At 40.3% G+C, this 13,241-nt stretch overlaps 1 protein-coding gene and 1 long non-coding RNA gene across 2 annotated transcripts in view; one reads left to right on the forward strand and one right to left on the reverse strand.

Annotated features, from left to right (window-relative positions):
* LOC103545526 (protein disulfide-isomerase-like protein of the testis) overlaps positions 1 to 365 on the forward strand; it is a 32,747-nt gene extending 32,382 nt beyond the window's left edge. The window contains 2 exon segments of the mRNA XM_070568361.1: positions 1 to 160; positions 163 to 365. Coding sequence (XP_070424462.1) covers positions 1 to 160; positions 163 to 233 — 231 coding nt within the window. The 3' untranslated portion in view covers positions 234 to 365.
* Positions 148 to 13,241, reverse strand: part of LOC139074904 (uncharacterized) — a 27,960-nt gene continuing 14,866 nt past the window's right edge. The window contains exons 2-5 of the long non-coding RNA XR_011524838.1: positions 4,092 to 4,180; positions 3,748 to 3,825; positions 2,290 to 2,373; positions 148 to 2,119 (exon numbers count right to left, since the gene is read on the reverse strand). This is a non-coding gene — a long non-coding RNA (uncharacterized lncRNA). The remainder of the gene's footprint in view (positions 2,120 to 2,289; positions 2,374 to 3,747; positions 3,826 to 4,091; positions 4,181 to 13,241) is intronic.

The following is a 13,241-nucleotide window of genomic DNA, read 5'->3' on the forward strand; positions in this document are numbered from 1 at the left end:
CTATTGTCTACTGAGCAAAGTGAAGTGATAGAAGAGGAGGTATTAGCTGAGGAAGAAGAGGTACCTTTTATGGAGAAAGAGTTACCTGAGCAGAAGCTGCCTGAGCTGGAGAATGGGACCAAGCCGGAATACCCAGCTGGGCAGAAAGAAATAGCTGAGAAGGAGAAGAAGTGGCTAAGCCAAAAGGACCTCCAAGACAAGAGAAGAAACCAAGAGTCAAGGAAGAACTGTAGCTTCTCCAAAGCCAGGAGGGAAGGTGCCCATCTTCTAGGTCCTGGCATCATTTTCTGAGGTGATCTCTTCCAATAAAATTATTTATCATTGTGGTGGGTGGGTAGGGGCTGGATAATAAAGCCCCCAGTGTCTTCGATCCTGTTTTACTCATTCCCACTTTTTCCTGGTTGGTGCTGCCTTAGAAGAGCTGTTTGGCTTGGAATTCAGACATGGCTGCAAGGGAAGCCATAATAGGCACATCTGATGAGTGTTTACAATAGGCTGTATTCATCTAGTTCTCACAACATCACTGGGAGCTGGGTTTCATTATCCCCATTTTACAGATGAGGAAAGTGAGGAAGAGAGGTTAAGCAACCAGTCAGGATCACACAGCTAGAAAGCCCTTGAGAGATAATTCCAGGCAATCTCACTCCGGATACTGCATTTGACCACTATGCACACCACCTCCACCAGGTTTGGGTTCCAAGAGTTTGGCTAAAACTTTCAAATGAGGTGGACTGATTTGTTTACGCTGTATCTTGGCACAGTAGGAAAGAGATCAAACCCCAAACTTGTCCCCAGTCTCCCCCATCTCAATAAGTGAGATGTTGACTCCACCTACTTCACTTCATGTGACTCCACCCAGCAATCTTTCAGCAAATGCTTTCTGGACTTGTTGGAATGTAGTGGGTGCACTATAAGGTGTTGAGGACACAGAGGGAAGCAGGGCACTATTCCCACCCTAAAACATCTCACAGTTTAATGCAAACAAGATGTCAGTGAGGACACAGCAACCCCTCAGGCTTGGGAAGGGATAACACAAACCTGACTCTTGAGGGAATATAAGAAAAATTTTGCATTTGAACATGGATGAGTGGGTCTGAAGTCCCTCATCTCCCCCTGAGAACAAGAGAAAACACTGGCCAAGATAGGAAATTCATGATTGCACCAAATTACTAACAAGCCAATAAAGAAATATGAGGCCAATGTGGAGAAGAAGGAAGCCCAGGATTAAGGTCAGCCTGGCATTTGGGACCACTTTCCCCAGGGTTCATCAAGTAATTCTAGAGGAGACTACTGAGATGCGAAGAAGCTGAGCAGCGTTTGCACACATCCACGGGCACAGAAGTGAAACAACTGGAGTTCACGGTCACTAAATGAAGGTCATCCCTAGAAAATGTGCAGGCCTTAGCTGGGTCCCAGGAGATTACACACGAAGAATAAAGGTGGACAGAAAACACACTGGCCTTAGGAGGGATTGAGCCTTCAGTGAATGGTCTGAATTGCTAACTGGATGAATAGGATTCAGTACTGCTGGCATCCCTGATCACCTGCCAGATGTAAACTCCCAGATTTTCTGCAGCAAGATGACACAACACGAGGCCTCAATTTTTCTCTACATATTTTCTACCCAATGTCTAGAATTTAATAAGAAATGATAGACATATGGCAGGTCATGATACTATGACGGGATTGAAACCTAGAGTACAACGTAAATGCACCCACAGGGTTCTAGACAACGAAGTGATTAAAGCTGGTACCAATACTCCATCCAATCTGGAATTAATTACAAATAAGAATCTCTGATAACCAGTGAGAATGGAACGGAAGGTACAGATTACAAAAGTCAAGGCAGAAACGGGAAACATTTCTCTATAGAATGAATATGGCAAAAATATGGTGGTTAATATTCTAAATTATAATTATCTACATTGTTCCCCACATTCACTAACACAACAGTATTTGTAACAACACGTGAATATCTTACTCCTCTGTGACCATCTTTCTTTGTCCACAGATTTCATCAATCACACCTATGTTGTTCTTTAACATTTTTAATTTGATTTCTTTGTCACTTTAACAGATCTCAATGCCTCACAGTTGTCTTCTAGCTTCTTTTTCCTTTCTGTAAAACATAAAACAATTTTGTTCGTGTGTGTGCACATGTTCCCAAGAACTGGGTTGTGGAGGGGAGAGGAAAAAGGAGAGAATCTTGAGGGCAAGAAGCCATTTTTTACCTTCCCAGTGAAAACTCATTTTTACTATATGGGATTTTCTTCCCCACAAACAACATACCTTCCAGGGTACATTTATTAGGTATTGAGGCTCTCTGCTTGCATCTTGAATCCTACACTCATATCTCTGGACTTGAAGACAGATCTGAGAAAAGGTATTCAAGAAGTAATGATTGTACAACAATGTCAATGTACTTAATGTTACTAAAATGTACATTTAAAAATGACTATGATGGTAAATTTTATGTTATGTGTATTTTACCACAATTAAAAATAAGAAAATTAAAAAGGAAGTAATGATGTTTAGTTCTCTGATTTATGTAACCTATGGAAGTAACTTTTTGTTCTCTGCTCCTACTTGACCTTAAGCTGAGCATTTTCCTTCTGTACATGTTTTTCTTCAGACTTCAATTTCGCTTCACTGACATGAAATTCATTAAGGGGGATTCGAACTTAAGCCAAACATTCTCACTAATGACTTAGTTCCCAAGAAGAAAAATCCCTAATAGCTAACATACAAATTTAATACTCTAAGACATGTCATATTTGTTCTTCATCAAAGCTAAGGTGTACAATGAAAATCCTGCAGCAAATATAGGTAGTTTACTTCTGAAATTCCTGAGGTGTTCACTGAAATATCACCTTTTAACTCTCTGTATATTTTTCTTTTCTACTCTCTGCACGTACAATAGAAACAAAATGTATTAGATTTCTACCGAAATCTGGACGATATGCTAAAAAGAAGAAATGCCAACAAAACATACATCAGCCCCTGAATCATTAAAAGCAGCTGATCCAGTTTAAGTCGAGAAGAAAAGTCAAACACAGAAAGAAATGAGGAACTAAAAGAATAACCGAAGTCACAAATATCTCGTGGGCGCTCCAACTTTCCTACTTTCAAGACAATGGGATGCTGGACTGGCTGATGAGGCAAAAGCAAAGAAAGTCTAAAATCTTGAAGTCAAACAGCTGAAAGGAACTGTTTCTTAGTGGGAGATAAATATTGTCACTAGATTCACTTTGAAAATTCTCTGCTCTGCATTCAGGGGGCTAGGACTGCTCAACGTGGCTAGAAGTCTCTAGTACTCTTTCCTACAGTTTCTCAGTTCTATATTTCTTGGAGGGGAGGGAGTGCTGAATGATATAAACAATTAACCCAGGGTCTAAATCAGAAAAAAAATTCTTCCTAAGTCCTTAAATAAAAAAGGCATTGTGGGTATTAGTACTTGAAACAGCAGTGAACAGCATGGAGGAATGCAGGGCTCAATTTACCCAGTGAACAAAATCTCAAAAGTCAAATTATGGTCATAACTCGCACCAAGTCCCAGTTCTGCATGTTCCCATCTCTCTCTCACTGCAACTTAGCCCATATACGTGGAAGGATGTTGTTAACAATTTCATTAGTGCTTTCAGGTGTTTCGATGTTATTCTTCAACAAAACATAGAGATTAGTAATATTTACTTATTACTTTTACTTCTGTTTTTAGAGTGCAATCTAGGAAAAAGAAAGGATTTTTACCTTAAATTTATGTACTTCATCACAGAGAATCTTATTTTGCCCCTTTGTTTCTTGAGCATGTTTCTTCGCTTCATTGATCTATACAGATATGTAATAATGGATTCAGAATTCAAAAATATTATTTACAGTGATAGTGAAGCCTATCTCCCGTGGGTAAGTTCATACAGAAATTTTAAAAAGTGGTGCTTTACATATAAGATGCTTGGTTTGAATTTAGACTGTTATACAATGTAATGAAATGGGACACTAGCATGAAAGAAGAGAGAGAAAAATAAGTGAACTAGAAGAAAGGGGAAGTACTTCAAGGAGAAGCCATGAAAATAAAAATTAAAGGATGATTATACCTTCTGTTCACAGATGGCTACTTTTTAGACCATTTCTGAGTTTTCCTTCACTTAATTCTTAATCTTCTCAGAAATGTGATGGAAATTAACTAAAAGAGATAAAAAAAACCATTTCTAAGATTATTACCAAAACCAATAAAATGTAATTACCTCAATGTGTCAACAGCAAAAGCACATTATCTGGCACTATGAGCATAAATAACTTTTTAACATGACTATGATCCCTGAAAGAAACAAGTTTTAGCTAGTGGCATTTTAAATGTAGGAAACAAATATGGAAATAAGAATCCTATTTCAATGAGATTCTTATTTAATCTCTTTTCAAAGATGGGAATAAAATAAACTGAAACTTCTAGAAGCAAACATAAGCAGTATGCTCTTTGACATTGATCTTAGCAGCATTTTTTTCATATACCATGTCTGACTGGGCAAGGGAAACAATAGAAAAAATAAACAAACGGGACTACATCAAATTAAAAAGCTTCTGCACAGCAAAGGAAACCATTGACAAAACGAAAAAAACAATCTAACGAGTGGGAGAAGATATTTGTAAACCATATATCTGATGAGGGGTTAATATCCAAAATATACAAAGAACTCATACATCTCAATAACAAAAAAAGTAACAACCCAATTAAAAAATGGGCAAAAGACCTGAACTGAGATTCCTCCAAAGAAGATATATACATGGCTAACAGGAACATGAAAAGATGTTCAACATCATTAACTATCAGGAAAATGCAAATGAAAACTACAATGAGATATCACCCCAGTCCCATTAGAATGGCTATAATTAACAAGACAGGAAAAAATAAGTGTTGGAGCCGATGTGGAGAGAAGGGAATCCTCATACACTGCTGGTGGGAGTGCAAACTGGTGCAGCCACTATGGAAAAGGGTACAGAGTTCCCTCAGAAAGTTAAGAATAGATCTACCATATGATCCAGGTATTCCACTGCTGGTACTTTTCCAAAGAACATAAAAACACAAATACATAAAGATACATGCACCCCTGTGTTCATTGCAGCATTATTCACAATAGCCAAGACTTAGAAGCAATCCAGGTGCCCATCAAGGGATGAATGGATAAAGAAGATGTGGTATATATACATAATGGAATACTACTCAGCCATAAGAAATGATGAAATCCAGCCATTTGTGACAACATGGATGGACCTTGAGCATATTATGCCAAGTAAAATAAGTCAGAGGGAGAAAGTTAAATGCCATATGATCTCATTCAAAAGTAGAAGATAAAAACAAGGACAAACACACATAGCAACAGAGATTGGATTAGTGGTTACTAGAGGGGAAGTGGGGAGGGAGGAGGGCAAAAGAGGTGACAGGGCACATGTGTGTGGTGATGGATTGCAATTAGTCTTTGAGTAGGGAACATGATATAATCTGCACAGAATTTGAACTATATTACGATGTGCATCTGAAATTTATACAGTGTTATAAACCAACGTTACTGCAATAAGAAAAAATTAAGAATTTAAGGAGATTCTATTGGCCTCACGGTGATACCTTGAGAGTCAGGAAATGTCCCCAAGTCACCCAGGTCTACAAAGAAAGGAGCTTTCACAGTGATTTTTTAAGATCTAGGATTAGAATCTGTGCCAAGTCCCTGGTCTCCAATTCCACCTCCCTCACAACACAACACCAGAACCATCCACATCACTGTGATGGGGATACTGAGATAAGAAGGGCACCAGGCACCTGGAGGGCTGAAACCAGGTCAGAGGCCTACAGGCAGGTGTTTAACACATCTTGTGTTCTAAAGCAAATATCAGAAGATATAAGCAATCAAGGAGATCCAAACACAGATTTAGGACCCTGCAGAATCAACTTGCCTTAAAGACGTCAGTCAAAGAGTACAGGAATTGAGAGCAGGTTTGAAAGTCTCTATCTAATGTCATTTCCAATTCTGTGTTCATTGTAGGGCTCCATACAGTAAGGGTGGTATCTGATCTCTACTCTGTGTTGGTCACTAGATCAGGTGAAAGGAAGGGCTCAAAGATGAGTCAGGTGTGAACTTTACCCTCAAGAAGTCCACAGGCTAGTCAGAGAGCCGTGACAAGCATATGAATAACTAATTCATGGCAGAAAGTTTGTGGTTTTTTAGGAGAAAGCATTAGGGAGGCTCAGAGGACAGAGCAATCATTTCCAAAAGAGAGGGGCATATAAAGCATTGGAGGTGAACTCTGTATATGGGATTTGATTATGTGGAGGTGAGCTGGAAAGAGCACTCAGAGCAAAGGAGACAGTGTAAATCAGGCCAAAGCCTGGAAGAGAAAATGCAAGACGATGTACGGAGCACAAGGCCAGTTTGGCTGAAGTATAAGGTGTGGAAAGAAAAGAAATGAGAGGTGAGGGTGAAGTCACATGGACTTGATTATCAGAAAAGAATATAACCCTTACCTTAACATGACAGCAGTGAGGAGCCATTGGAGGACTTTTTTTAAAGCAGGAAAATGTGATCATCACAACAGAGTTCTAGAACACAAGATGATTAGACCAGGAGGCAGAGGCTGTGGCAGTTCAGCTCTTTACAGCCAGGATAACAACCCTGCACATTTCCAAGCCCTCCTGTTCTGCCATCTAAACCTGGAGAATTCCCTGGTACCACTACTTTACTTGGAGAAGCTCAGATACCAAAGAATTATTTGCTCCCAGCACAAGAGCAAGGAAAGGTTTGAGTACTGAGGTGGCTCTGGCATTAAACGGATAAGCTTTCAAACCTCAATTCTCCCAGTGTCTAGCGTGACCTTAGGCAAGTCATTTCACCTCACGATACTTCAATGTCCTCACTTGTAAAACAGGATCATGTTGTATTTTGTGGACTCCAAGAGGCACATTTCTTTACATTTCACTCTCTTAAAATCAGAAAGTGCCTTACAATCAACAGCATGCCCAAGTTTAAGTAGCATTGCTTTGTGTTATCTTGATGAGTCATAGAGCAATGGTGTGATTCACAATTAATGGCAGCTTAGATTGACTAAATACAGTACCATCTACCTCCCAAGGTTGTGAGATTTAAATGAGCTATTGTACAGAGCGTGCTTAGCTCAGTGCCTGGCCTGAGGCTGGAGGTTAATAACAGTAGCCACCATAACACGGGGAGGAGGCAGTAGGACACAGTGCTTCAGAGCCACTGGCTAGACCGAGGTTCCGATTCCAAGGCTGCACTCACCGCTGTGGACCAGCTATTTCATGTCTATGAAACAGTTCCCTCGTCTATCAAAACGCCAATCATATAGTGTTTTTATAAGAATTAAATTAGATATCATTTGGGGTAAAATTTAGCAACATCTCTCAAGATTACAAATGCACCTTCCCTTTTACCCAGCAGTCCATTTCCACGAATGTATCCCACAGATCCCTTGCTGTACATGCAAGCTGTCATCACCACAAGGATAGGTGTTGCAACCTAATTTGTAATAGCCAAAAGATTGGGTTTGGGGGGTGGTTAAACAAATAATGGTACATCTATCCAATGAAATATTATGCCACTATTTTAAAAATAGAGGACTTAAAATGTATGTTTGATATGGAAAGATCTGCAGCATGCACTGTGCAGGAGCACAAGCAGTGCAGAACATTGTGGAGAGTGTGCTATTTGTATAGAAGGAAGTATTCAATAAGTTGACGTGTGTAAAGCAGTGAACACAGTACCACATATACAGCGTAAGAGCCTGAATATACAAATGGACAATGGCCAGATCACATATTAAAACAGAACTCTGACCCACAGTCTGCAGCAACCAGCCCAGGAAACCAACCCATTATCTACTAGCCCAGGAGCCAGCCTGCTATCTCCAAATCAGACCTGGAGGAAGTCAGACCACTGTCTCCAGCAACCAGCCCAGGAAGCCAAACAATAACCCCTGCAGCAATCAGCCCCAAATGGCCAGGGATTAATTAATAACTGACAGCTTCCCTAATTTTTGTCCCGCTTCTAACATAGGACCAACCAGTGACAGCCAAACGTGCACCCCTAACCGATCACATAGGACGTCCACCTCTAGTTCGCCTGCCTACAGCTTCCCCATGCCAACAGCCTCCACTCAGGGGGCATCCAGATCCTTCCCTTCTCTCCACTATAAAGCTTTACAGTCCTCTGCCTGCTGAATGTCTGCCAAACTGCAAATGATGGGGGCCGACTCCCTTGCTATAGCAAACTCTGAGTAAATAGCCTTTGCTTGTTCTCATTTGAATGGTTTTTATTTCCACAGGTTAGTGCTTGACAACTAGCAATTCTTCTTGTTGTTGCTAGTACCAACGCAAGAGAATTCAGATGTTTTTCCCCATTTCTCTTTAGACACTAGACAGACTTTCAGCCAGCAGATGTCTTGTGGTGTTTGGGTGACACTCTTGGTGAAACTTTGTCTCCTGACAATGTTGGGAACTTGGCTTTAAGGAGCTGTGTGTTTCTGGATCACAACCAAACCTTCCACCCTGAGTCTCTTCTAAACGTTAGACCAGTTCCCTGTGAGGGCCGGGGCAAAGGCCAGAAAGGAAACATTAGCAATGGCCCAGCGACTCGTCCCAACATGAGATGAATCAACAACTAAATTTGAAATGTGATCCTGACCCGAAGATGTTCTCCCTCCTTCTGAGAACAATGTCCTCTCACTTCTCTAGGCTCTTTGGAATCAGGAGGAGCTGGCTGCTTCAGTTGAATCACTGAAAATGAAAATTTTAACAGACAATAATGATAATGAAGATGATAATGTTAATATCCACTATCTTTTATTCACCAGATACTGGCTCCTAACATGCATTATTTCATTCATCTCCCCAACAGCACTGTGAGGTAGAAACCATGGAAACTGAGGCTCAGAGAGATTAACTAACTAGCCCAAGGAATCAGAGCTGGAACCAGAAATAAAACTGGGCCTATGGATTCCATCACACAATCTCTAAACTGCTGTGTTAATCTCTAAATATCTTCACAATCTAAAATTTCAGTGACAAGATCCAGGATTATTATTCAAAACAATAAACCTAAGCAAAAGGCTTCTGGGATCCAGAAGTAAAGGCCAAGCTGTGTATCCATTCGGTTCTTGGATGGTTAACACTGTAGCTCCTAGATCCAGATAGGAACAGCTAAATCCTCTTCCAGGGCTCATTAAGATAAAGGACTTGCTCCAGCTGAGTCTTGATGTTAGTGATCCTGTCCCCTGGACATTTCCACAACTGTCTCACTGGCTTTCCCATCTTCACACAGATTTTGTTTTCTTCCCTCCCTGGGGGCCCAGGCCCTGTGCAGGTTTCCCATCATCATCCTACCTAGAAATCCAGGGACGTACCAGGAACTGCTTCTACACAAGTGTTTTGCCAGGTAACAGAAGATCTCTCCAAAGAGTCCACTTCCACTCATGGTGCCGCAAATGAGACTAGGAACCCTCAAGTTATTGAAATAATCCAATTCTACCCTTCATTAAAGCATCTGTCTTGTTGCCATTTATGACAATAACTCCACTAGGTTGTGAGATTTTTTTATTCCCGTGACACTTCTGAATCCATATCTACTGGCTCCAAAGTAGTTAGGAATATAAAACCTAATTGTAATCAAAAGGTTGGATGTGTTTAATTAATTTTGTAATCATACCTCCCTTTAAAAATATAAACATTAAAGAAAAATATATTACATGTAAAAAAAAATGGAAACATTAAAGAAAAAGACCACCTCTCCTACTGGATATAGATCCTTCTAGACGTTTTAAAAATAAATGTATATCTAAACCTATATCTATCTATCCCCGTAGAAATACATTCTAATATTGGGGGGTGGATTATGTAGAAGGTATCATTCTGTATGTGATGGTGAAGCTTGCATTTTTCACTCCACACTGTACCTTAGAGCTTTATTCACGACAGCATGTGATTGTACATCTTATTCTTTTAAATTATTGTATAATGTCCCTTAGTATGGAACTATCAAAGTGCCTATCAAAGATACTTGGATTTTTTCCAAGCTGCTAAAAACAGCATCTTTGCATATACCCTAGAATTCTCTAGGATACCTGCAAAGTGGAATTGTTCATCATCATCAATGAAGATTAATGAGAAATCACAGGCCCAAAGCATTGTATCAGGCCTCAGAGTTTGCTAAATAATCACCTCACTCTAAATTTCACTATAGCTATGTGGACAAGGACACATATTTTACAGAAGGAAGCGTTTGTGGTAGGAAATAATATTAGCATATTACATTATGATTACATGAAGAAAGCACATGACCTAATTCATTGTCATTTTATGGAGCAGCAAAAAATGTGTTATGTTAAATATGGCATATCTTCATTCACCAACATACTATCACCTTATGAAATGACTGGATTATTTCTTACACTCTTAAAAGAGAAGCACTTAAAAATTTCAAAATAGTCAACTCTCACTTGTGCCCTGAAATTAATGATAATGCAAAGGCAAGGACATAATGATGATTTTGGAATTAATTTAGAAACAGTTCTCCAACTTTGATCTTTCTTACTCTCAGGAACTGAACGGGTAGTCAGATATTCTCTACACAGATGAGCTACCAGGTAACCACTAATTGACACTCTCATGTTCAAAATACAACGGGTCACTCTGCCTCTATCTGAGACCACAAAGAGTTTTCTTCCAATTTTCTTCCCACATCTGACTCTTCCACCCTCACCAAAATCAAATACTCATAAAATGAATTATGGGTTTATAAAAGGTGTTCACCACTATCCTATCTATGCCTGGGGCCCTGTGGAAACTTCTCATAATATCCAGAGATGTTGAGCCCAGTTTGTAAAATAAACAGCTTTCTTTTTATCCTCAGAGTTCAGAAAAGTAGATTCTGCTTTATATTACTATTTCTGACACATCCTTCACACAGCTCAGGCTTTGGAGAAGTAAAGGAAACTCAGAAGGGTTTCTTCAGAAGGCTGGCTTCCTTCAGTTAGTACTATCATTTGATTGACTCACGTTTAACACTAATTCCTCTTCTCGAGAAGAGTGTCTTCAGGGAAGTCGATCCAAATGGGATGTCTGAATAGATTATCTATTAGAATGGTAATAAGAACATCAACTACTACTTAATGAGTGCCTCGTATATTTGACAATATCTGCATCATTTCTCCAAGACTCCTCCTTACAACAGACCTACTACAGGTAGAAATATTCACGAAGTGTAAGAACAATTTTTGATCGCTTTTGCTATGGATTCCAGAGTCTGAAGCACTGTGTGGCTGCAGGAAGATTCATCAGCCCTGAGGAGATGGAGGGCTGGAAACATCACTAAGCAGGACATCTCTGAAGGCTATGGGCAGGCCAAAACTGTAGGGTGATGCTGATTTGCCATTCAGCCAGATGGCCAAACTTGTCCATCCACTACATAAACGCACCGTCAAAGCACAAGGCACACACTAGAAATGCAACTAGCTGGATCTTAAACATGGGAAGAGAAACTGACTTAAACTAAAGGGATCCCTCTTCCATCATAAGACAAAGGATTCTGGGGTACAGACAAATGTAAGCTTGTAGATTCCATAGTAGGAAGTTCAGCTAGTTTCCACCTGATGAATCCTATTTTCTCTGTGAAATAGGACTCAGTATCACCTGATGAGAATGGGGGAAAAAGGTGCTGTAGAAGTCTGAGTGGACAATGTTTAAAATTATCATTGCTGGGGGCTGGTCCCGTGGCCAAGTGGTTAAGTTCGTGCGCTCTGCTGCAGGTGGCCCAGTGTTTCATTGGTTTGAATCCTGGGCGCGGACATGGCACTGCTCATCAAACCACTCTGAGGCGGTGTCCCACATGCCACAACTAGAAGGACCCACAATGAAGAATATACAACTATGTACTGGGGGGCTTTGCGGAGAAAAAGGAAAAAAAATAAAATCTTTAAAAAAAATTATCACTGCTGCAAACGGAAGAGAGAGCAGATGCCAGAAATGCAGGAGAAATGGGTGATGATAAGGACACATTTGAGGTTGGTGATCATCCATCTTCAAAGTCACTCTCTATGTGGTTGTGTGATTTCTGCCAACTCACTCTAAAATATTGGAGAAATATTCTCTAATATTTGAGAACATCACCCTTAAATATTGCAGAAAATCACAAATACAAGTGGAGAGTAGGAATGACCCAGGATTAAGGTTTTTCCAAGAAGGCAAAATAAAAAGGCAGTCGGCAAGGGATCTTGGGAAGTTGGCAAGAAAATGGTTAAAGTGAAGGACTAAGAATCCAAGCTGATTAGGCAAGGAAGTGAATTCAAGAAAAAGGCAGATCAATGGTGAGAAGACAAGGTACTGAAAGCGTTAGTAGAGCTGGAAGGAGTGAAGGTAATTGTCATAATCTGCTTGGGTTGCCATAACAGTGCCAAAGACTGAATGGCTTACACAAGTGATATTTATTTCTCACAATTCTAGAGGAGGCAAGTCTAAGATGAGGGTGCCAGCATAATTGGGTTCTGGTGAGAGCTCTCTCCCTGGCTTGCAGACAGCTGCTTTCTGTGTCCTCACATGGTGGAGAGAAAGAGAGACCAAGTTCTCTAGTGTCTCTTCTTATACAAATACTAATACCATCGTGAGGGCCCCACCCTAATGACCTCATCTAAACCTAATTACCTCCCAAAGTTTCCACCTCCAAATACCATCATATTGGGAGTTAGGGCTTCAATATACAAGTTTTAGGGGGACCAATTAAGTCCACAGCAGTAGTAATAAAAACATGAGATGCACGGACTTAAGATTTCAGAGATGAAACATTTACAAGTGATGCCAAAGTCAGAAGCACGGCCAAGAGGGGGTAAGTGTCATGAAACTCCCTGATGGTAAAAGTGAAGGTAGGAAGAGACTAGAGTGTAGGATTGGTCATCCATATAGATGTAGGAGTCACTCAGGATAATGGTGGGACATGGAGTCAAAGGAAAGATCAAGAACCTTATGCTAAAGGCTTTAATGGACAAGGAATGACTGGGAGGTTGGTAAATTACAACAACCAGGAGTGTCAGAGGGTGGTTAAGGTAAATGGCGTGAGTCTCAAAGAGAGAGAGGGATTGTAGATAGGGTGAGAGGGGTAATGGTCAGGAGGTCATACTGGAAGCTCGGAGGGTGCCAAACCCAAGGATTACGGAAGAATCAACAGCCTCCACTTAAAAGGGGGAAATAGTAA

The sequence above is a fragment of the Equus przewalskii genome, chromosome 12 (genome assembly GCF_037783145.1).
Source record: "Equus przewalskii isolate Varuska chromosome 12, EquPr2, whole genome shotgun sequence".
Lineage (NCBI taxonomy): Eukaryota > Metazoa > Chordata > Mammalia > Perissodactyla > Equidae > Equus > Equus przewalskii.